The 23,705-nt window shown below is 41.8% G+C and overlaps 2 protein-coding genes across 3 annotated transcripts in view; both read left to right on the forward strand.

Moving 5' to 3' along the window:
- Window positions 1-7,975, forward strand: part of mtmr8 (myotubularin related protein 8) — a 44,736-nt gene extending 36,761 nt beyond the window's left edge. For both annotated transcript variants that reach the window (XM_067997115.1, XM_067997116.1), the window contains one exon: window positions 1,124-7,975. In XM_067997115.1, the coding sequence (XP_067853216.1) occupies window positions 1,124-1,450 (327 nt within the window). In that variant the 3' untranslated portion in view covers window positions 1,451-7,975. The remainder of the gene's footprint in view (window positions 1-1,123) is intronic.
- Window positions 7,976-19,680: 11,705 nt separating this feature from the next.
- asb12a (ankyrin repeat and SOCS box-containing 12a) lies at window positions 19,681-23,120 on the forward strand. The gene is made up of 2 exons (XM_067996675.1): window positions 19,681-20,747; window positions 22,562-23,120. Exons 1-2 carry the CDS (start codon window positions 19,892-19,894, stop codon window positions 22,693-22,695), a joined length of 990 nt encoding a protein of 329 aa, XP_067852776.1. The 5' UTR covers window positions 19,681-19,891; the 3' UTR covers window positions 22,696-23,120.
- Window positions 23,121-23,705: the final 585 nt, after the last annotated feature.

Consider the following 23,705-nt stretch of genomic DNA (forward strand, 5'->3'; position numbering starts at 1 on the left):
TGGATAAACTTGGTGAACTGTTGATGGGAACCTTCACAAGAGAGGATTAAGGTATAATCCTGGTAATTACTGATCAGTATGCCTACTGTTAAGCTTAAGGTTAATGAATAAGAAACTTTTGCAGCACACAATAGCTTCAGACAATTGGTCAGTCTTGCAGTCCAGAAATGGAACAGTTTCTTCATGCCTAGTACAAAGCTAGAGTAGCAACCCATGGCATTTTGATATTTTGACATTCCAGCCTTGTTGAGAATCTCTCTGTTTCTGGCATATCTGATGAACTCCAGAATTGGATATGAAATGATAAATGGATGTTTATCTTTAGCAACACCTTGAGACAATTGGGCAGAGGTGTATGCAAAACTCAGAATGCCAAGTCAGTATGGTCATAAAATACAGACCATGTTTTTGCCCACCCATATGTACTGGGATGGTTGCAAATCCTTTTCAATTACAGGCTTTTACTCTGGGCTTGGTAATTGCACACAATCTACAATTGGCGGGCAAATAGCAAAGATAATGGAAGATTGGGATATCAAGAAAGCTGGTCTTACATGCCATCAATGCCGTCTTCAGTTTTCTACAGGACATATCGTCATTGAGAATCTGACTGCTTGCATATCTGGTGAACACCTGAATTAGTGCCAGTGCTTAAACCAGACCTTATGATTATACCAGGAGTATAGGAGGAGTAGCAGGACCTCCTTATATATCCATCCTAAACGTCCACAAATTGCTAGTGACAAAACTTCACATAGAGCTTCTCTTGCCTATGGAACTCTTGTCACACTATTACTGAAACTTTGTCCTGTTATGCATCAGTTCAAATACAGAGTTGATCATTAATTGCTGAACTAGAGTTCCTAGACCATGTCTTTGGTTATGGGCAATCTATTGCCCATTTGGATCACGTTAAACTGTACCCTCGGCATGTCTTCAAAAGTGGAACGAGAACATGGTCATACTGATGCTGACACTTGTTATGCCAATGCTGTGTTAGGAAAATGTGGAACGCTCTACCAATATGTAAATCATTGTATGTCTTTCTATAATTAGATTTTTTGGGTATGGAGTTTGAGTTAATGTGCATCGTTGCTTTTCTGATGCTTTTTTCTTGATGCAGAAACTAATTCAATTGGATGAATCACACTCTGATGCTACCTTTATTTTACCTATGAAACTTTCTATTGAGGAAGACTCTTCTCAGCCCCAAGTACTTGGTGCTCCTCAGGACTATATGGAAGAACAGAAAATTCCGTTAGCAAATGGCACAGAGGAGGTAATAGAATCTGTTGCTGATGGGAGCAAAGAAAGGGAAAATGTAACAGACTCTTCATCATTTACACATCAACCTACTTTGCATCACGTTGACTCCCTTGGGTTAGTCAAGTTGAACGTACAAGTAGATGAGGAAAACCTTCAAATATTCCAAGAGATGATAGAAAAATAATTCTACACATTTCTGAGCAAATTGTATGTGTTTGTTCACAAATGTATTTGTTCTTGATATTTTATATCATTCTGTAAAAGTGTGTCAGAAAGGGAAAATGCCAAGAAATAGCTTTTTAACAAAGGGAAGATATTCTAGGATCTGTCAGGGAATCTGGCTGCTTAAATGGTAGGATGTGCTTCAGAAGGATAATTTTATAAAATCACGCTCCTGGTGTTGATCCTCACTCGCCAGGAGCACATCGTGGAAATTATGGGGCGACCATCCATAACTGATGGGAAATTGTGTCACTTTGCACCTGAATTTCTGACGTACTCCTAGCAGTATTGTATTTCTTCGACTTTAAAGGACCAATCTCAATAAGTGGCTTCATTGTAGTGTTTGAGTTTTGCTACTGAAGAAACCAGTGATGGGCCTTTTAGAAACCTATTCTGGCTGCTTTGTAACTTTGAGTAGTTGACCAATATGTTTTCTAAATTGGAAATTCTTAAAAGTTTTAGACTTAAATACTTTCTAATGAATAAACAGATTGTTATGATTGCATTTCCCTTTTTAATCTTTTTCCCCAGTTTTCTCCCCTCTTCTGCCTTTCTATTACTCTTTGTCTGATATGGTTCCATGGTTGCCATCAGCCCTCTGATATCCTGCCTAAGTGCCCATTCTCCATGTTAAGCCAAATGACAAGTTATTCTCCAAGGAAGGTATCACATTTGAGTTTAATCCTGTTCGCAACAAATCTGTCACACTCATTTCCCAGCAAGAATTACTGCTTAGTATTAGGGACAGGAGCTCTGGCACATTTCTATGGCCAACTGCAGCTCCAACTGAGACCAAGTAACTCTGCACAGAGCGGGGGGGATTGATCCAGGGCTTTCTGGTCTCTGATGGCTTAGAGCCACCTTGGGGCGAGGAGACCCTTTACGGGCTAGGTCACTGGAGAAAGTTGTATTTTACATCGTTTTTGAAAGATGTTTTTGCAATTGGGTTGTACTAGTATTCTATTAATTATGAATGGTATTGGTGATTCGCCAAAAATTTCACAGCTCTTTGAGTGACTGTGGGACATTATCACTTCACATTTTGCCTGTTCCAAAAGTAGTCGTGGTGCTATATTTGCAAAAAAAAAATGCTAGTCAGTGCTTACTTCTTACTTTACTGGACATCATGAGGAAACTTGCCTTCATGGGACCCAACAAAAAGTTTATTTTCTAATCTTTAATATTAGATAGGTTGTCATAAAACTTTTATTTTTTTATAACATGTTTGGTTTATTGTTTTCTATGATTTATTGTCTGAAAGTGAGCCTCCAGTTATTGCAATGCAAAAGTTTCTTCGTCCCTTTCCGGGCCGCTACACCAACCTACAACACAGCTAGAATAGCCATCACTGCTCCTCATTGCCAGTTCCTATTGAGTGCACTAAAGAGCCAATAGCATAGAGGCGATTTGTTGCAATTCCTTAGTGGGGAGCTCTCTGGACCCATGAAAATTTGTGTCCTAGATAATGTTAGATGTGTAGAATTCTCAGCCTTTATAACGTCGTGTGCTGTCAGTGGCAAATTTTCGATGAGAGTCATGCTAACAGCAAATAATTAAAATTAAACAGGAAGAAAAATACCACCAGTGTTGTAGATTTTGAGCTTCTCTAATGGCTTTTTCTTCAAGATTACTTAAAGTCCCATAGTGTGCTCTGCAGAAAGTGTATGAACAATGGTTAGACTTAGATCATATAATTTGAAATAGGTCATAAAATTGTCATGATTAGAATTTTATATTTGTTTGTGCATATATACGTGTGTAAGACTAGACATTTGGTTCATGTTTATGGGTTGAAAGTAGGCCGCTTGCTTATACACAAGTGATTGCTGGATGGATGTTACTGTAGCTCACGTTGGGGAGTGCACTCATTTAGCCCGGTCCTTCTCTCCTGGTCTCCCACTCGTATAAGGAGATCATATTGGTGCAAATGAGAAGAATTCCCACCACTTTATCTAAAACTGTTGACTGTCAGTTGAAGCTAGTTGGATCAGAGGAGGGATTTTTTAAAAATTTAAAGTAAGATCAGATTAATTTGTGTTTTGGCAACCATAATTGGTGGGGAAAGGGGATGTTTTGCTTTTAGTAAATTCTTTTGAAGGATACATAAGACAACTGTTTTAATGTAGCATATAAATATCGTAAATGTGCTAAATAGTTTGGATACAAGAATGTATGGTTTATATACAATTTTACATATCAATTTTTGAGTTAGACATTTTCTGTCAGTGGGATTATTGGGTACCTAATAACTTTATAGGAGCTAAAATGTCAAAGGAAAAGCTGTGGAAGTTTTTGTTAATCTTTGTTTGCCTTCCAGTTTTCTTGCCTCCTTTCCTGAAAGTAACAACCAGTGCTGGGTTCAGTACCAGGGTACATATCTACTCTGCCCATACATCACCCACGTAGCATTACTTCATGTATGAGTCTAAACAGTATCAACAGGCTAATCAACTAGTGGTGGGAGGGAGACAGATTCTGTACTCATTTGACATTTACACAGACACACAGACAATCCAGCAGGGATCCTTGGATTGCAATCAGGAGCAAAAACTGAGAGTGACTTTCCCATTTCCTCCCTCAGACGGGGTGTTTAGGCCAATTGTAACACTCTCCTACCATCCTAGGTGAAATCAGCTAGCGTAGCACTGACTGGGAATTGAACCTGAGACCTTCTGGTTTAACTGGCTCAGTTAACCATCCATCTTGCCTATGTACTCCTTCCTTAACCATTTTAGGGACAGTACCATTTGGAATTTAGTAGACTTTTGAATAGTGTTTAAAAAGTACAGTACCATGAAAATTTGCCCAAAATGAAGGCAAACAATGAGATTTTGTAGAAAATGAATGATTCTTAATTTCTCCAGATTATTTATTTTTCAGACCAGAATCGATCAATAAGAGTTTTAAATTGACATGTAGTCAGTGAAGGGACGATTATATTTTTAAAATTGAGTTTATTGTGACGTCGTTTGATTGCAGACCATCATTTTATTTGTGTTATCTGCTCTGTATGAGCTGCTTCTATGTGATAGCAAGGTGCCTATCACAGGAGAATTGATGAGACATAAACCAAACACACTAGTGTAGCTATTATTATTGCATATTGTTCGAAAAGGGAAGGCTTGCCGTTGCTGCTCAAGCTTTGTGCAATTATTCAGCAAATGAACAAAATTGACCTCTAGATTTGTGACCATAGTACCGTGTTGTAATATCAAAATCATTAGAAGTTTGGTAAAGATCAGCTTAAAAATGCATTTTTCTAAGCCGTTTCTAATATTGTGAAACTACTGCTTCTTGTATGATTGTGATATTTAATTATATCCCACACAAAACTGAACTTTTGTTACTTTAATACTTGTTTCACTTGCCTGTAATATGTTGGTCCTGTATGTACAGACATTAAAAAGACTCTTCCTGTTTTGTACCTTCTCCGCTTCAACCTGCTCCAAAAATCCATGTAATTCCATTGCATAGTTCAACTTAATGTAATTCTTGCAGATTTAAAAAAACCTGACAGCTAATTTCTTCAATACTGCCCTGCAAATGTTCATGGCTGAAAGAAAATAAATTTAAACTTTAGTTTAGATTTTATTTCCTAGAAATCAATTCAGGGTGAGCTGAAAGGCTATTTGTTGCCTGTGTATTTTTATCTTGCCAATTTTATCCCCTCCCCTCCTATCCTGTTCATTCCTTGACAGAGTATGGTTCCACAAGCATCAGATATCCACACTATTCATGTGAGTCTTGATGGTGATTGTTGGTGGACTATATGACCACATTTGGTGAGAAGGACACATCACAGTTAAACCTCATCCTGACCTCTGCCAATGTTTATACTTGTGCACTTCCAGTAGGAATCAACAGTTAGTGATCAGAGGGGGAACCATTGCCGATTTTTCCTCTTCTCATCCGACGGGGGTAATGCTATTTGTACAACCCTTACTGCCAACTGCCTGATATCAACGAACAGCACAGGATGTGGGTCGAACTGGGACCTCGCTAGTGTGTATAGATCAGTTGCCTAACAGATAAAATTTGCTATTGAGGAAAGTCTGTGCTTTTAACATTAAACTGATATTTCAATTTGCTCAGCAGTCTTAAACCAAAACTTTAGGCAACACTAACTACAGTTTTTTTTTGATAATTCTCCTCCTCTCTCCTGAAGACAGACTGCTGGGGGCATCTTTTGACAGGCCACTGGTGCTCTCCAGTATTTGCCTAAGTTTTTGTTCTCCATGTGAGCATGAGACGGTGAGCATTGGCAATTTATTCGACCATTGGAACATCACAGCCAAACCAGATGCTGTCCTCACATGACATCCACACAGGTGCACTGTCCAGCAGAGATTACTTAGTAATGATGAGCTATGTTCCTTCCTTTCTAGCTCAGGGGCACTGAGGCCAAATGTAGAAAGCCAGCACAATCTTATTCTGTCCTCTATGTCGATGAACTTTCCAGCTCTGGTCACTGGATCGAAATTGCAAGCAGGAACGCAGGCTGATTTGCATTTTTTTCTTTCTCTCTTGCCACCTCCAGATGTTCTCATACCCAGGTTAACTCAGCACAAACTGGGAATCAAACCTGGGACTTAATGGTCTGTATGGCTTAGTGCTACCCATTTGATGGCTTTACCCACTAGATCATTGGGAAACTCCTGAGTTAGTATTAAAATGTACTGTTTTCAGATGATAAGGAAGGACCATGTAGGGGACAGGGTAGGGTGTAGGAAGTTAGTCTTAATCTAAAAACATTATGCAAATTATAGTTTGGTCTGCCCTCTCCTCCCCTTTGTGATAATAAATAATGCACAATCTCTGAACAATAATATCACTACCAACAGCAAAAGCTGGTATGGTGATGCTTAGGTTCTTAGAAGTGAGGAATTGATCCAGAGCAGTCAACATTTGGAAGATGTTAGTGAGATTCGTGATGAGTGTGACTGATCAGAAACCACTTTAAAAGAATCAAGTTTACTTGTAAGAGGCATCTAAATAAGTTGTCTTTTTAAATGAGTCTTCCTATAAATGAGTAGGATTCGATTAATCAGTTTTTGTCACAAGATTATCTCAACAGTAGTCTTTCAGCTTACTTCTGCAGGAAAAAAGCCTGTACAGGAATTTCCTTTTTCCCCAAAATCAGAAGGGTGAAGTTTTGTTCTGGCATCTCCTGTCACACGTATTAATACGATTAGTATAGTCAAGAAAATTCTTAAACTTTTTTGGGGACTTCTGTAATTATTCAAATATAGTATTACATCAAATGAGAAGGTAATAAGATTACACTTTTGGTTGTAGAACCTGGCATGGTTTGTACAAATAAATGATTTTCTTTCAAAAATGTTTAATATTCTGTTTGTTATCGAATATACTGGTACATGTGCTGTTTCATTTCATTACTCAATAGGCCTTTGATCTGGGTATTAGTAAACCCCTTCACCACCACCAACCCTCACCCCCCAAAACAAAAAAAAGTCATGTTGGCCATGCTGTGGACATTCACAGACCAATTTGGCAAAGGGGCCAGAAACAGGCATTAGGCCCCCGATTTGTGTATGCAATCAGCCTAAAGCCCGTTTCAGGTGCGGGCACTGGACACCTACTGAGCAGTCCTAACCAATATGGTGGGCGGCACACTTTTGCCGTAAATAAGCGGCACATACCACCTGCCATATTGGACCCTTAGCACCATTGAATTCCAAGGCTGTGGTCTTTAATTAAATTAAATGTATCTTTTTTGGGGGGAAACAAGGCAATACCATATAATTTTGTATTTAAAACCAATTTCAGCAGCAGATTTGTAATTTTTTTTTCTTGTCAGTTTTTCTCCCCTCCTATTGAAGGGGCCTTTTTTTATTGGAGGATAGTTTCACAGCTGCTGGATGCGGTTGGTTGCCCAACAAGACCCTAGGCAGCAAGAGTAGGCTGGGCAGGCTATTTAATCATAAGGGACATCACAGCCAAACCCAATCCTGACCTCGCATCATCCACGCACATATATCCCAGTATGGATCACTGGATAGTTATCAGGAATGGGAATCCTGTGTGTATTTCTCCTTATCCAAGGGTGCTGAGGCAACTTGTAGCCTGGTTGAGATTATCTAACTCAGCGCAAAGCGGAAATGGAACCTGAGACCTTCTGGTCTATATGGTTCAACGACATGTCCTTACCAACTGACTCATTGAGAGGAGATCTGTAATAATTGAATATGTATGTAAATATTACAAAACCACTTTTGTTCATTTGTGTGCCCTGAAAGGGAATGAGTGAGATAGTTGCTCAGTCCTTTTAATCAAGCCATTGTGAATTGAGCCATTTTTCAATATATTAATGGTAACCTATAGTTTTAAATATTTGGAAATTGTTGTCATTGAATATTTTGTACCAGCACTATGTGATTTATCTTTTTTGATTCTTGTACTTGTATTTTTAAGCAGTGAGATGTTGTTCTTTTTGTAAATGTATTAAAAGTATAAGATGCCAATGTAACCTGTGTAGGATTCTTTGATTAAATTTCGGGTGATGATAGGTTAGCTGCTTGTCCTAAATTTTTTTTGTCCAATTTTCTCCCCACTCCTGAAGGTGCTAATTTATTGGGTTGTGGGTTCCAACTGTCCTACAGTACCTTGTGATCATAAGTCATGTGTCAGCTTGGATAATAATGTTTACACACACTTTCGAACAAAAAGGACATCACGGCTAACGCTGGGCATGCTTTTAGCCTGGAAAAACGGGTGGGTTGAAGGCAGGGGGCAGTAACAATTGCAAAAATCTAAAACCTGTCTCTAACCCGCCCATTTCTGGTTTTCACTGAGGCGGGACGGGCATTAAAAGCTTTTAAGGAGACTGCAGGCAACCATTTTCAAAGCTTTTTTGGTTTTAGCCTCTGGGGGCCGGGATTCCCAGGCCTTCTCCCTCAGGCCCCATGAGAGGAGATGAGAAGGCCTGAAACTGCAGGTCAGCGCCTTTCATAGCACAGCTTGTGGGCCTAGAGGAGCAGGCCCAACAAGCCAACCTGGAGCGCCCCCCGCATCCACTCTTTCCCCCCCAACCACCGACCCGACCGACGCCCACATACCCCCCCCCCCCCCCCCCCCCCAACCTATTGACTGACCCGACTCCTTCTCTAACACTTACCCGATCATGTCCGCTTGAGAGACAGCCCGTCAGGCTGGTATGTCGGACGGGAAACCAGGAAAAAAAAATGACATCCTTACATTAAAATCATAAGGCTGTCTAGGAAAGCCATACGTCTGGGTGTCCTGTTTAGAATTTCACCCCCCCCCCTCCCCCTGCCCCCTTCCCAGCTCTGTGTGAAAATCATGCCCCCTGATTTTGTTGTTACCTAATATCAAGCTAAATGCACCAAATTAACGTGTGGGTAAATTATAAGCATTACAAAGCTTGAGTATTAATACCTGCGGAGGTGGTTTTCGTACCAAAACAAAAGCACTTGTCGTATTGATTGCCAAAATTGCTCGAGCCCTATCACGTGATGAGGGGGAATAGCCTCTGCAACATCACTGTTACTAGGCGAGTGACTCACCTCCTGACTCCCCAAAGCCTTTCCACCATCTATAAGGCACAAGTCAGGAGTGTGATGGAATACTCTCCACTTGTCTGGATGAGTGCAGCTCCAACAACACTCAAGAAGATCGACACCATCCAGGACAAAACAGCCCGCTTGATTGGCACCCCATCCACCACCCTAAATGTTCATTCCCTTCACCACTGGCACACCGTGGCTGCAGTGTGTACCATTCACAGGATCCACTGCAGCAACTCGCCACGGCTTCTTCAACAGCACCTCCCAAAGCCGCGACCTCTACCACCTAAAAGGACAAGGGCAGCGGACACATGGGAATAACACCACCTGCACGTTCTCCTCCAAGTCACACACCATCCCGACTTGGAAATATATCGCTGTTCCTTCATCGTCGCTGAGTCAAAATCCTGGAAGTCCCTAACAGCACTGTGGGAGAACTTTCACCACAGGACTGCAGCGGTTCAAGAAGGCGGCTCACCACCACCTTCTCAAGGGCAATTAGGGATGGGCAATAAGTGCTGGCCTCACCAGTGACGCCCACATCCCATGAACGAATAAAAAAAATTCATGGGGCACTGGCACCAGTACGCAGGAAAGAGGGAGCTGTTCCGTTAGGACAGGCTCCACTTAAACTGGGCTGGGACCAATATCCTAGCGAATTGAATAATTAGGGTAGTAGGGCTTTAAACCAATGAGAGAGGGAGAGTTCAGGTAAGGGTAAATTTATAAATCTAAAGAGAAAAGTCAAGGCTGTAGAGCAGAGTAGTGTTTTGGGTAAAATCAAACAGAGTATGTCAGGAAGGGACAGAGTTTTAACAAAGGTAATAGGACATTAGTGACTATGGTCATAGGGAAAAATAGTAAAAAGTTAAAATTAAAAGCACTATCTGAATGCACGAAGCATTTGTAACAAGATAGATGAATTAATGGCACAAATAGAGATAAATGGGTTTGATCTAGTAGCCATTACTGAGATGTGGTTGCAGGGTGACCAAGGTTAGGAACTAAATATTCCAGGGTACTGGAATTTTAGAAACGACAGACAAAATGGAAAAGGAGGCGGGAGGTAGCCCTGATAATAAAGGATGAGAAAAAGGCAGTAGTGAGAATGATCTTAGCTCAGAAAATCAGGATGTAGAATCAATATGGGTGAAGCTAAAAAATAACAAGAGGCAGAAAACACTGGTGAGAGTAGTTTACAGGCTGACTAACAATAGTTATAGTGTTGGACAGTGTATAAAGCAGGAAATTAGAGGAGCATGTAACAAAGGTAATGCAATAATCATGGGGGAATTTAATTTTCATATAGACTGGGCAAATCAAATTGGCAAAAGTAGTTTGGAGGACGGGTTCATGGAATGCATTTGAGACAGTTTTCTAGAATGATATGTTGAGGAACCAATTAGGAATCAGGCTATATTAGACCTAGTATTGTGTAATGAGACAGGGTTAATTAGTAATCATATAATTAAGGATCCACTGGGGAAGAGTGACCATAATATGATAGAATTTCATATTGCGTTTGAGAGTGATACAGTTAAGTCTGAAATTAGGGTCTTAAATTTAAACAGAGCCAATTACGTAGGTATGAGGGGCAAGTTGGCTAAGGTAGAATGGGAAATTAGATTAAAAGATATGACGGTAGATAATAATGGCGAACATTTAAAGAAATAATTCATAATTCTCAATGCATATACATTCCCTTGAGGAATAAAAACTCCATGGGAAAAGTGATCCATCTGTGGCTAACTAAAGAAGTTAAGGATAGTATTAGATTAAAAGAAAAGGCTTAAAATGTTACGGAAAAGGACGTGCTTCTCCATGAAGTCTGGGAAAGGAGGGAGGTATTGTTTGGCAAGAAGTGACACAGTCCAAAGGGAGAACAGCACAGTATGCTGTGAAAGCCATCTATCAAGGAACTACACATGCAGATAGTGGATTCCTCCATTCACACCAACAGCTTCTTTCTCCACACACACTACCTGACTTGCTGAGTATTTCCAGCATTTTCTGTTTTTATTACAGTATCAGTGAAAGCAGGTGGCAGGAGCAGTCAGTGCCAATAGTAACAGTGCACACATGACTTTTTCCAGAAAAATATGTCTAGAAACCGAAAATAAATAAAGAATAGTCAGCATGGATTTCAAAAGGTCATGCTTGACCAACCTTATTGAATTCTTTGAAGAAGTAACAGAAAGAGTAGACAAGGGTAATGTAGTAGATGTTCAAATATTTAGATTTTCAAAAGACCTTCGATAAGGTACCACATAGTAAACTCATGACTAAGGTCAGACCATGTGGAGTCAGGGGACAAGTAGCAGAAAGGCTAGCAAACTGGCTATGAAACAGAAAACAGAGAGTAGTGGTTAAAGGTAGTTACTCAGACTGGCAAAAGGTGGGAAGTGGTGTACCACAAGAATCGGTGCTAGGACCACTGTTGTTCACCATTTACATAAATGATTTGAATTCTGGAATCGGAAGTACAATTTCCAAAATTTGCAGACAACACCAAATTAGGGAGTATAGTTAATACCGAGGAGGACTGCGACAAAATACAGGAAGACATCAATAAACTTGCAAAATGGGTGCGGAATTGGCAAATGAATTTCAATATAGATAAGTGTGAGGTATTACATTTTGGTAGGAAGAATAAAAAGGCTGCTTACTGCTTGGATAATAAGAATCTAAATGGGGTAGAGGAGCAGAGGGATCTGGGGGTGTACAGTACACAAATCACTGAAAGTAGCAACACAGATTAATAAGGCCATAAAAATAGCAAACCAAGCACTGGGGTTCATTTCTAGAGAGACAGAATTGAAAAGCGGAGAAGTTATGTTAAATTTGTATAGAACCTTGGTTAGGCCACACTTGGAGTACTGTAAACAGTTCTCGTCTGTTATTATAAAAAGGATAGAGGCACTGGAGAAGGTGCAAAAAAGATTTACTAGGCTGACACCAGAACTGAGAGGTTATACCTATCATGAAAGATGGAGCAGGCCGGGGCTTTTTTCTCTGGAAAAGAGAAGGCTAAGGGGTGACCTGATAGAGGTCTTTAAGATTATGGAAGGGTTTTATAGAGTAGATGTAGAGAAGATGCTTCCATATGCAGGGGAGACCAGAACTAGGGGCCATAAATATAAGATAGTCACTAATAAATCCAATGGGGAATTCAGGAGAAACTTCTTTACCCAGAGAGTGATTAGAATGTGGAACTCACTACCACAAGGGGTAGTTGAGGTGACTAGCATAGATGCATTTAAGGGGAAGCTAGATAAACTCAAGAAGGAGAAAGGAATAGAAAAAAATGCTGATAGGGTTCGATGAAGTAGGGAGGGAGGAGGCTCGTGTAGAGCATAAACACCGGCATAGACCTGTTGGGCTGAATGGCCTTTTTCTGTGCTGTACATTGTATATAATTCTATGATCTTACCAGGACTGGCAAGGTAAGAGGAGCCAGCCACAACTTCCATAATGTACTGTACCAAGCATGTCAGCCACTTGGGAGAATGAGACACAGAGGGGAGTGCACTGGGTGATGCACAGAGCAATGACTGAGCAGGAGCAGCTGGTGGTGACATATGAGGAGGAATATGTTGCTGACCAGAGGTTTAGGATATATCATCCATTGGCTGAAAAGTCTGGTCATTCAGGTCTCATTGGTCTTACTTTTCAAGGAAGGCTGTTTGCAGAGCATCAAGTGTATGTGCAGGCACTGTGGCCTTTATTTGCCAGTGTGTCGCTAATGGTTGTGTGAGTGGAGAAATCCATTATCTGCGTGTGTGATTCTCTGATAGATGGCTTTTGCAACATTACTGCCATCCTTGGAATGTGTGGCTGGTCTAGTGTCATCTGCAGCAGAGGTCCCCATGATAGGGGCTCTAACAGAAGTCTGTGCTTCCTCCATGAATGCTCTATCTGCTGTCATGGATGCCTGGGTGCCAGATTGCAGAGGGCTGCCTCTTCTAGCATTCGAGTCATTGGGGCTGGGATACAGATAGGGGCTTCATGATCTCATTGGCACCATTAGGTCTGTTTTCCCACAGATCAGTGAATCTGCAGGGACAGTGCCCAGTATTGGAGGCATAGCAGGAATGGGATGGATGGTGCTGTTTTCTCTCAGGATTTCAGTATTTACAATCTCTGTAGCCCACTTCCTCCAATGCCTGCACATGGTTGAAAGAGCATGAAGTCAGATTGCCATGTAGACAGACAAGTGCTGCAGCCTTCAGCAGATCTATCTTGGGACATGGCTGCCATGAAATGATGGCCACCTCAATTCCAAGAGTCTTCTGTCATGTTAGTGTTGGTTGCCCCTGGGTGAAATTGTTAGCTCTGGACAACAATGCATCATAACTTTCTTGATGTATCAAGCACACCTGTTTGGCTTGTGTTACAGTTGTCTCCACTGACAGCCTGGAATGGCGCCTTGATACAAAAGTTAAGGGGGGGTGGTGACCTTACCAATCACTGACAGTGTAGCGCATATGGTGGAAGTGGGCTGCAAATTTGCTTGCAGCATATGGCATAACTCTTAACAGCTTTCTTTGTAAAGTGAAGCTTCAGTATACAATGCTACTTGGTCAAATGGGTAGATAGGAGCTGGGAAGGATGGCATCATCATTTCCTCATTGTGGCTTCAAAATGGGCTGGCACTTCCATTGGAAATGATAGTGGAAAATTGAGTGCATGCAAAAGTGGGCGAGGATCCAACATAATGGATCTCCATACATGCTTGCCTGAGGTAAAGAGTATCAAGAAGTCTAAGCTGGTGTGTAGTATAACTCCACTGCAGTGTGAAGCTGGGTTTTAACAGTGCTTAGGGCCTCTTTACTGTAGAGCCTTTTTAATGTTAAAAGAAAGCAAACAATTCCACCCCTGCTCTCAAAACATTAAAAATTTACTGGCGTGAAAGTGGAACTCTGCGCAAGTATATAAGTACATGCATGTGCAGAGCTTTCTTCTGGAGGGAAGAGTGCAAATCTCAGTGCATTGCAAATCTCAGTCCACAGCATTACTTTGGTCTTGCTGCCTGTACTTCACACTCTGTACACTCCTCAGACTAGTGATACTGTACAACTGTCGTCTACATCAGTTCAAATATGTGAAAAATAGCAGTGCACTGATCTTAGACTGATAAAATTGACGAATAGCTCATCAGAAAGGGATTCTATAGCTGCAAAGCATAATGGCATTTACTGTCTGAGCCTGAACAACTTGCACAAACATAGTCGTCACTCATCTGTGTCTCACTGTTGAGAGTCCACAGCAGCTGACTTTTTTTCTTGCAATGAGACAGCTGGCAGAGTTCAGGGTTGAAAAGATCCCACAGGCAGGGAATCATTCATTGAATTTTTTGGAGCAAAGCACCTAAAATATTTTCCATTCAGTATAGTATGTCAAATTTCATTGAACGATTGGCCAGCTGACTCTCAAAGAAGAGGAGCAAGATGCACATGCGCTCAATACATGAACTTGAATAATCTATATTGAAATTAAACTGTTTATTAAAAAGATCTTGTATAACGATAAGCTTGGTTAGAACTGTGGACGCATGAGTGCTGATAATGCAGGTCCAGGCTTAATGCTGCTGGAATTGCTGCTCTTGAGGTACTGCTTCTACCTGAATGAGTTGATCTTGCCCATAATATAAGGTAAACTCATTGCCATATTTTGATACTAGAAGACTGTGCCAAGTTCATGAGACATGTTTTTTAGCAATAGCAGCTCTTAAAGGCTGCTGGCTGCCCACAAAGCTATATTTCATATTGAACAAAAAATGACTCAGCACAGAAGAGTGGTATTCAGCAATCAAGCACTGGAGGTCCTACTGAAAGTGGCCTTCGTGGAAGAGAGGGCAATAAAGAGTACTGCTAAAATAGTATGAATAGAACTGTACAGAATATATCAATGCAGTTATGCCTATGACCCAAACCTGGAAGCAGAAGAGGAAGAATTTTTTTGGCTTACGCAAGTTCGCCGAATTAAGTGAACGTACATGAAACGACATGATTGTTTTGCCAACCTTATTCATTGTTTCTCTCTGTAAACCTGGCACACCACCACAGAAGGAGAATGCAGGAAACTTTGTCAAATGATGATCTTTGTAAATACACAGGCCTGCTGATTTTCTTCTATTTTGCTGTACCATGTTTCCACATCAAATGGTCAATTAGGATCTTCTTGACCCTTCATATACATTGCGAACTGTTGGCTACCGCAGGAACAATGAAACATGACAGCTGACAGGGAAATGTACATTAACATACATAATTGTTCTTATGGTCACAGATTAACTGTATATTGATGGATTGGTAGCACTTTCTAGTCGTGAATGATGCTGTGTTTGGGCAAGGGTTATGTGTAGCTGCATGAATGCAATCGATGTTGCTATGCTTTTGTGGTAATTTGCTGTAACCCTTAACAGCCAATGACAAAACTGTTCCTATTCTGGAACTGGTCTCCAATTCTTACTGCAGGAGTGTGCAGAGTTCAGTGATAACTTACTTTGGGAATCTAAATCGGTGCTGGCAGATTTCTTCAGACAGGTCCAAAGGAAAGGACCTGGCCTTGAATACATGACTATCAGCATAAAGACATGTCTGAATAGGGCATTTAAGGTTCAATCTCTCCTCCTCTGACCCTTCTGCTCCTCCTTGGTGTTAGCCATGGCTCAGTGGTAGTGCTCTTGTTTCTGAGTCTCAGGAAGGTTGTGGGTTCCAAATCCCACTCCAGTAGACCTGAGCACAGAATCTAGGCTAACACTTCAATGCAGTACTGAGGGAGTGCTGCACTGTCGGAGTGTGCCACCTTTTGGATGAGAGGTTAAACCGACGTCCTGTCCACCCTTTCAAGTGGATGTAAAGGATTCCATGGCACTACTTTGAAGAAGTGCAGGGGAGTCCTGGCCAATATTTATCACTCAACCAACACCACTAAAAATAAACAGATTATCTGGTCATTGTCACATTGCTGTTTGTGGGAACTTGCTGTGCACAGATTGGCAGTCACATTTCCTACATTACAACAGTGACTACACTTCAACAATTCTTAATTGGCTGTAAAGTGCTTTGGGATGTCCTGAGGTCATGAAAGGCACTATATAAATGCAAGTCTTTCTTCTTTCTCTAGAACCCGAAAATAAAGAGATGTGCCCTTATGGATACCCATAGCTGGTCAGTAAAGAGCTCTTTAACAGCTACAATTGCACAGTCACTGACAAAAGATACAGTTCAGCTTTAAGCAGCTATCAGCAAGACCAAAACAGCAGATAAACCATCAGTTGTTAAGGGATCCCTTTAACAACAGGGATCCAGTTGAAAGGATCAGACTTCCCTGGCAATAACCACCTCCCGATCGCAGTATGGGAAGTACCTCTGATTTAAATATATTTTCAGGCTATAATGAACCTTGTGGATAGTCTTTGTTAGTCTAGGCTACAAGCGGAAACTGTGCATCAGACCTCAGGCCCAATAATAGAGCACCCACCAACGCATAATTGGCCCCATGGATTCGATACAGATTTTGAAATTGTTAAACTGTGCTGTACTTGGTGATTGTTAAAGGGGAATGGTCATATTTTAGTGAAAGGCAAAAATTAACACATTGCCCTTGCTTTCATTATTAACTTCAGATTCATGCTGCAGTTATAGTGCATGGATTGGTCACTGACTTTGGATCAGCTGACAAAGGCCGACTGGTCCTTCGAGAAGAGTAGAACTCCCGGAAGCGATGGCTTACTCTGTGGTACTGGATAGGCCCAGACCCGCTGGAAGTGTATAGGGACATGCTTCTGGCAGGAAGCATGTCAGAGTCCACGAGGAAAAGCATCATCGCCCTCATCTACAAACGGAAGGGGGAGAGGGAAGAAATAAAAAATTGGCAGCTCATTTCCTTGCTAAATGTCGACTACAAGATTCTGTCTAAGGTCATTGCCAACATGCTCAAGTCTGCTCTGGAGCCGTGATCCACCCCGATCAGACCTGTACAGTACCTGGCAGGAAGATCTCTAATAGCCTTGAGCCACTCAGGGATACGATCGCCTACACACAGGACAGGGAGGTGAACACCTGCCTGGTCAGCTTGGACCAGGAGAAGGCCTTCGACAGAATATCCCATACGTTCACAATGGACATGCTCTCCAAAATGGATTTTGGGGAGGGAATTCGTGATTGGATCCGACTGCTCGACGCGTACATCCGTAGCGCAGTCCTAATCAACGGGTGGGCGTCGGAGAGCTTTCGGATCAGATCTGGAGTCAGGCTGGGCTTTCCTCTCTCTGCGGTCTTATTTGTGTGTTGTATTGAGCTGTTTGCAGTGTCCATCAGGAAGGACACAGGTATCGGGGGTTGGAGGGGGAGGTGACGATCCCAGGCAGCGGAGGCTCTCAGGTTAAGCCCTCCCTGTACATGGACAACATCACCGTCTTTTGCTCTGATCAGTGGTTGGTTCACAGACTGATGGGCATTTGCAACCAGTTCCAGCTGGCCTCGGGGGCCAGAGTGAACCGCAGTAAGAGCGAGGCCATGTTCTTTGGCAGGTGGGAGACCCGGTCCTTTGTTCCCTTCACCATGAGGTCCGACTACCTGAAGGTGCTAGGGATCTGGTTCATGCGGCCCCAGGCCTGCACCGATAACTGAGAGCAGCGGGTTGCCACGGCAAAACAGAAGCTTGTTATGTGGCGGGGGGGAGGGGAGGCGCTCCCTCTCCATGGCCGGCAGGAACCTGGTGATAAGGTGTGAGGTGCTCGCGTTGTTGCTCTACGTGGCCCAGGTCTGGCCCATTCCCTGCCGCTCCGTTGCTACAGTCACCCGAGCCATCTTTCACTTTGTCTGGAAGTCCAAGATGGACCGCATCCACAGGGACACCATGTTCCAGCCTCCATACAAAGAGGGAAAGGACGACCCCAATGCTGCTCTGATCCTGATGGCCACCTTTGTGTCTGGCTGCCTCAGGATGTGTGTAGAGCCCCGCTACGCAAACACCAAGTGTCACTATGTGCTAAGTTTCTACCTGTCCACCACACTGAGAAGGTTGAGTCTGGCCACATCGACCGAGCAGTAATAGGACGTCCCATCCAGCTGGACTGTATCTCACCACCTGTCCCAGGTGGAGAAGTTCCTGAAGAGGAACCCTTTCGACCACAAGGCCATCAGACAGTAGTTGGCACGGAATATTCTGGGGGTCCTGCAGGGAAAGGACAGGGTGGATCTGATCGGGCAGTTCCCTGACCGGACAGTCAAAGCCATTTGGCAGAATGTCTCATCACTGGAACTGACCAACAGGCACCAGGATGTAGCTTGGATGGTGGTGAGAAAGACCCTTCCAGTGCGGTCTTTCCTGAACGGACCAGCATCTCAGCACCACCGCGAGCTGCCCTCGAGGCTGCAGCTGGGATGAGACCATCATCAATCTCCTGGTGGAGTGCCCCTTCATGCAGAAGGTGTGGAGAGAGATGCGTTGGTATCTGTCCCAATTCATCCCCAACAGCTCAATAACACAGAACTCTGTGCTCTACAGACTGTTCCCTGGGACACACACCGAGACAGATATCAAATGCTGCTGGAAGACCATCAACTCAGTGAAGGAGGCCTTTAGTCCGCCCGAAACATGCGGGTCTTCTAGCTGAAGGAGTTGTCCATGACCTAGTGTTGCCGACTGGCACACTCCAAGGTCCAGGAGTACGTGCTGCGGGATGCACTGAAGTGAGGTGTGGCCTATGCAAAGGTTCTATGGGGAAAGGACTGTGTAAGGCCATCCCACCTTGTATTGCTCACCATGTATTATAAGATATGTACTGTGTTTGAATTGTAATATTGAGATTGTATTGTGTATGATCTGAATTGTATTGTTTTGAATTATATTGCTTTGGAATTGTGATATCTATATTGAACTGTGTGCATTCTTAAATTTTATGAAATAAAATATATTTTGAAATTTTAAAAAAGTTAAAGTGCACAATCTGTCTGAGACAGGTAACTTGCATCTTGCAGCATCCATTTTATGTTGTGAGCTGTGAATTTCACTCTAACAGCCAGCAGAGAGTTGTACACGTGTGTGAAACAACATTTGTTGTCTCAAAACACTAAAAATACTTATGCTTGTAATGTACCTAGGAATTCCAACTAAGCACATTAAACCTGGCCTGATACCGTACTGAAGTTATGTGCAATGTCTTATCAAGCTGAAGCAGTGTGAGCTGGCCTTCCCAAGGAGCCTTTACACTGCTGCATTCCAGAGGTAGATTGGGACGTAACTCTGCAATTATGCTGTCACTTTTGTATCACTGCCTAACACCAGTAATACCAAATGAGTGTCTCAAACAATTTTTTAAAGAATATTCAGATATGGTTAATTTATTTTACCTAAGGAAATAATGTCAACTACTTTCTGTTTGTATTTACTAATTGTAGTTTAATAACATTCACTCATGTTCTGTTTGTAGTTACATTTGAATCCTTTTTCTTTTTTCACTTAAGCCTCTCACATCTCCCCTCCCCTGCCTTCACTCAAACAGACACAGGCACACACACATTGTCACCTATCTATATTTACCCGCACTGGTAGGGCTGACCAAGTAAGGAAGGACATGAGGGCTAAATTTAGCCTGCCCCATACATCTCTGTTCAGACACATTTGCTGTGGTATTTGGATAGGTTACTGGACTGAGCAAGCTGTTTGGATCTATTTAAGATTTTGGTTACAAAAGTATATTTGGGAAGACTTTTTTGTGCATTACCTGATCAATGGAGCAGCAATAGAACATTTTTGATACTTAACTTCATTACTGTTGCTGTCTTACATCACCGACTACGTTAACAGTTAGTAAAACTTAAGGAGTGACCAGAAAGAATTATGTCTGGATGTGTCTGAAACTGAGTGGAAGATCTTTCATTGATATGGAACTGGAGATTATGTGGCCTGTGAAAATGAGCCTGGTGGACATCACCAAGATATTTTCCATGCTCCAGCCAAAAGATGAAGAAGATGACAATGGAGAAAGAAGTCAGCTCAACCAAGCAGTTTCTAAAGATGATGACAAACTATTAGCTGAACTTCTGACCCAGGAGAGGTACACTAGATTTATTAATAGTCGAAGTGGCTGGGGTGTTCCAGGAACCCCTCTTCGTTTAGCAGCTACTAGGGGTCACCTGAAATGTCTGGAGGTCCTCCTAGCCCATGGAGCTGAGGTGGACAGTTTGGATGTGAAGGCTCAAACCCCTTTGTTCACTGCTGTTAGCGGCAGGCATTTGGATTGTGTCCAAGCCTTGCTTAGGGCAGGAGCTAATCCCAATGGTAGTATATATAACAACAGTTCACCTATTCTGACTGCTGCCAGAGAAGGGGAGGTGGAGATTTTAAAGGAACTGTTGGAGCATGGCGCAGAAGTCAATGTCCGCTCCAAGATGCCGGAATGGGCCTCCAATCCCTGTGCTTGCAGTGGCCCTCTCTATCTTTCTTTGGTGTATGGACACTTTGACTGCTTTCGTCTTCTTCTCTTGTATGGAGCCAACCCAGATTTTAATTGTACCGAGGAGAGACTACTGGCAAGAATTAAACCACCAAAGACTGCTCTGGAGATGTGTTTCAGATATGGCTGTGGGACTGAATATGTCCAGCTGCTCATAGACTTTGGTGCAAACCTTTACTTACCAGATCTCCCTGCAAATAAAAATATAAACCAAAATGAAGTGTTTAAACTTCTAACCAGAGCCAGAGGTAAGCAACAGTTGTAATTGCCATTTCTATATCAAAAGGTAATACTTGTAAGCAGCAGATTTGCTGTATTAATTGAACAGTAATTGCCAAAGAAATGGTGTATTTTCTTACCAAACTGCAAGTTAGTAAAAAGAGAGGAACCAGACTTTTAACTTTTCAGAAAATATTAAAATAAAACTTTGAGCGATCACTTTCGTCAGTTGCTAACTAGACTTTAATTATTGTGGTGGTAACTTGATTACTCAAAACCAAAATTGTCATTGGAACTTTGCATATTGTTGCATATATGGAGAGGAGCTCTGTATTTTTACCCTCTTATTAAAAATGACTTAAGAATCCCACCATTTATTCATTCATTCATTTATTTGTGGTAAAATGCAGAGATTGACTTCTAGAAAAGAAACTTTTTACGGTTGGACTATCTGTGGTGGTGAAACTGCTAAACTACGTTTATTTATGGTTTTTATCTAACTGAGAGGGTACTGGTTATATTACTGGACTAGTAATCCAGAGGCCTGGACTGATAATCCAGAGAACACAAGTTCAAATCCCACCATGGCAGCTTGAGAATTTAAATTCAGTTTAAAAAGAAAATCTGGAAATAAAAAGCTGGTGTCAGTTTCTCTAGATTAGTCACCTTTGAGGAGATACCAGCTTATCATAAGGTCAGAAAAAACAGCAGAAAATTCTCTTTCACTAAGTTAGGTGGCACAGTAAGTAATGTAGATGGGAGCAGAAAGTTGCAAAGGGACATTGATAAAGTGAATGGAGTTCAATGTGGGGAAGTGTGAGGTCATGTACTTTTGACCTAAGAAAGATGCATCAGAGTATTTTCTAAATGGTAAGAAGCTAGGAACTATGGAGGAACAGAGAGAATTAGGGGTCAATGTACAGAAATCACTAAAAACTAGTGGCAGGTACAAAAAGTCATTTAAAAGGCTAATGGAATATTAGCTTTTATCTCAAGGGGTCTAGAATACAAAGGGGTGGAAGTTATTCTACAGTTGTATAAAGCTCTGATTAGACCACATCTGGAGTACTGCGTTCAGTTCTGGGCACCGCACCTCAGGAAGGATATATTGGTCTTGGAGGTGGTGTAGCGCAGATTTACCAGAATGATACTGGGGCTAAAAGGTTAAATTATGAGGACAGGTTGCATAGACTAGGCTTCTATTCCCTTGAATATAAAAGATTAAGGGGCGATCTAACTGAGGTGTTTAAGATGATCAAAGGAGTTGATAGGATGGATAGAGAGAAACTATTTCCTCTGGTGGGGGAGTCCAGAACAACCTTAAAATTAGAGCTAGGCAGTTCAGGGGTGATGTCAGGAAGCATTTCTTCACACAAAGAGTAATGCAAATCTGGAACTCTCTCCCCTAAAAAGCTGTTGAGGCTCGGTCAATAGAAAATTTCAAAACTGAGATTGATAGATTTTTGTTAGGCAAGGGTATTAAGGAATATGAAATCGGGTAGATGGAGTTAAGATACAGATCAGCCATGATTTAATTGAATGGCGGAACAGGCTCGAGGGGCTGAATGGCCTACTTCTATTCCTGTGTTCCTTTGTTCCTATGGAGGCCTTCTGGCTGCTGTTTTGAGCAGGAGCCAGAGAATACGACTGCTGGGGATTCCCACCCCGACTCTAGGCCAAGGGCAAATACTAATAAGCTGAACCTGGAAATGTGCCCGGGTGCAGGAGAGGGGAGGAATATCAATAACTAGATTTGAATTGTAAAAAAAAATCATCAAAATTGCTACTTATATTGTTGAGCAATATATTGTTGAACACTGACCTAAAGTATTTTTGATTCCAGCTCAACCAAGGTGCTTGATGTCTCTGTCTAGGATAACAATCCGCAAGTATCTCAAACAAGCAAGTGGATTACATTCCATAGACCAGCTGGATATACCACCAATCCTAAAAAACTATGTGAAACACCAGATCTGAGCTAACTGTTGAGTTTTTATTGATTGATATGGTTGGTGTTCTGTGGGGCTGAGATCAAATGGGCCAAAAGACTATCTTTAGCATGTGTGATCTTGTGATTTTAAAATGGTTAGATCTCATCTGCAACAGAGTTAGACACAGGTAGAGCATTTTATGTTCCCGGTTATGAAACTAACTAGATTATTATAGGTTGTAATTGTTTTGTGTGTTGTATTATAGAGGTAATTTTCTAGCTTGGAGCTCTCAAGAGCGAAAATGGGAAATTTAGGCATTTTCTCACCCCTAACCAGTAGAATTTCTTAATTTAACTTGAACGTAGTGTACTAAGTTATTACATAAATAATTTCATACATTATTTGACAGGAAGCTTTTGTTAAACAGTGAACATTTACAATAAAGTAAATCACAAAACATTTAGAGAATAATATTAGAAAGAACAACATATGCTGCAAAGTGATGATCTATTTAGTTAATACGTAAGACACATATATTTAATTATTCAACTGTTTCATTAATTATTTATTTGAATACTCAGTGCTGTCATTTTCTTTGTTTTCACTCTCATTATTTTCTTGAAAGTGCAGGTGTGTGGGCAGCGGGCGAGGACAGAATTATGATGCCCTCCACAGTTGAGGTGCCTGCTGACCCTTAATATCTAGGCTTACACGTGAAGAGTGGTTACTTATGTGGGATACCAGAGTCTCACTGGTGCCTGGTGATCCATACCCCAGCCAGGAGGGAAGAAAATTGGATGGGAGGGGGGAGAAAACAAAAAGAGGCTTCCATTGAAAGAAATGGAGTCAAAAGCAAAATACTGCGGATGCTGGAAATCTGAAATAAAAACTGAAAATGCTGGAAACACGCAGCAAGTCAGGCAGCATCTGTGGAGAAAGAAACAGAGTTAACATTTCAGGTTGGTGACCCTTCGTCAGAACTGGAAAAAGTCAAAGATTAAACAGTTTTTAAACAAGTACAGAGTCAGGGAAAGGTGGGGGCTGAGGGGTGGGGGG

Source organism: Heptranchias perlo, chromosome 15 (assembly GCF_035084215.1).
Source record: "Heptranchias perlo isolate sHepPer1 chromosome 15, sHepPer1.hap1, whole genome shotgun sequence".
NCBI lineage: Eukaryota > Metazoa > Chordata > Chondrichthyes > Hexanchiformes > Hexanchidae > Heptranchias > Heptranchias perlo.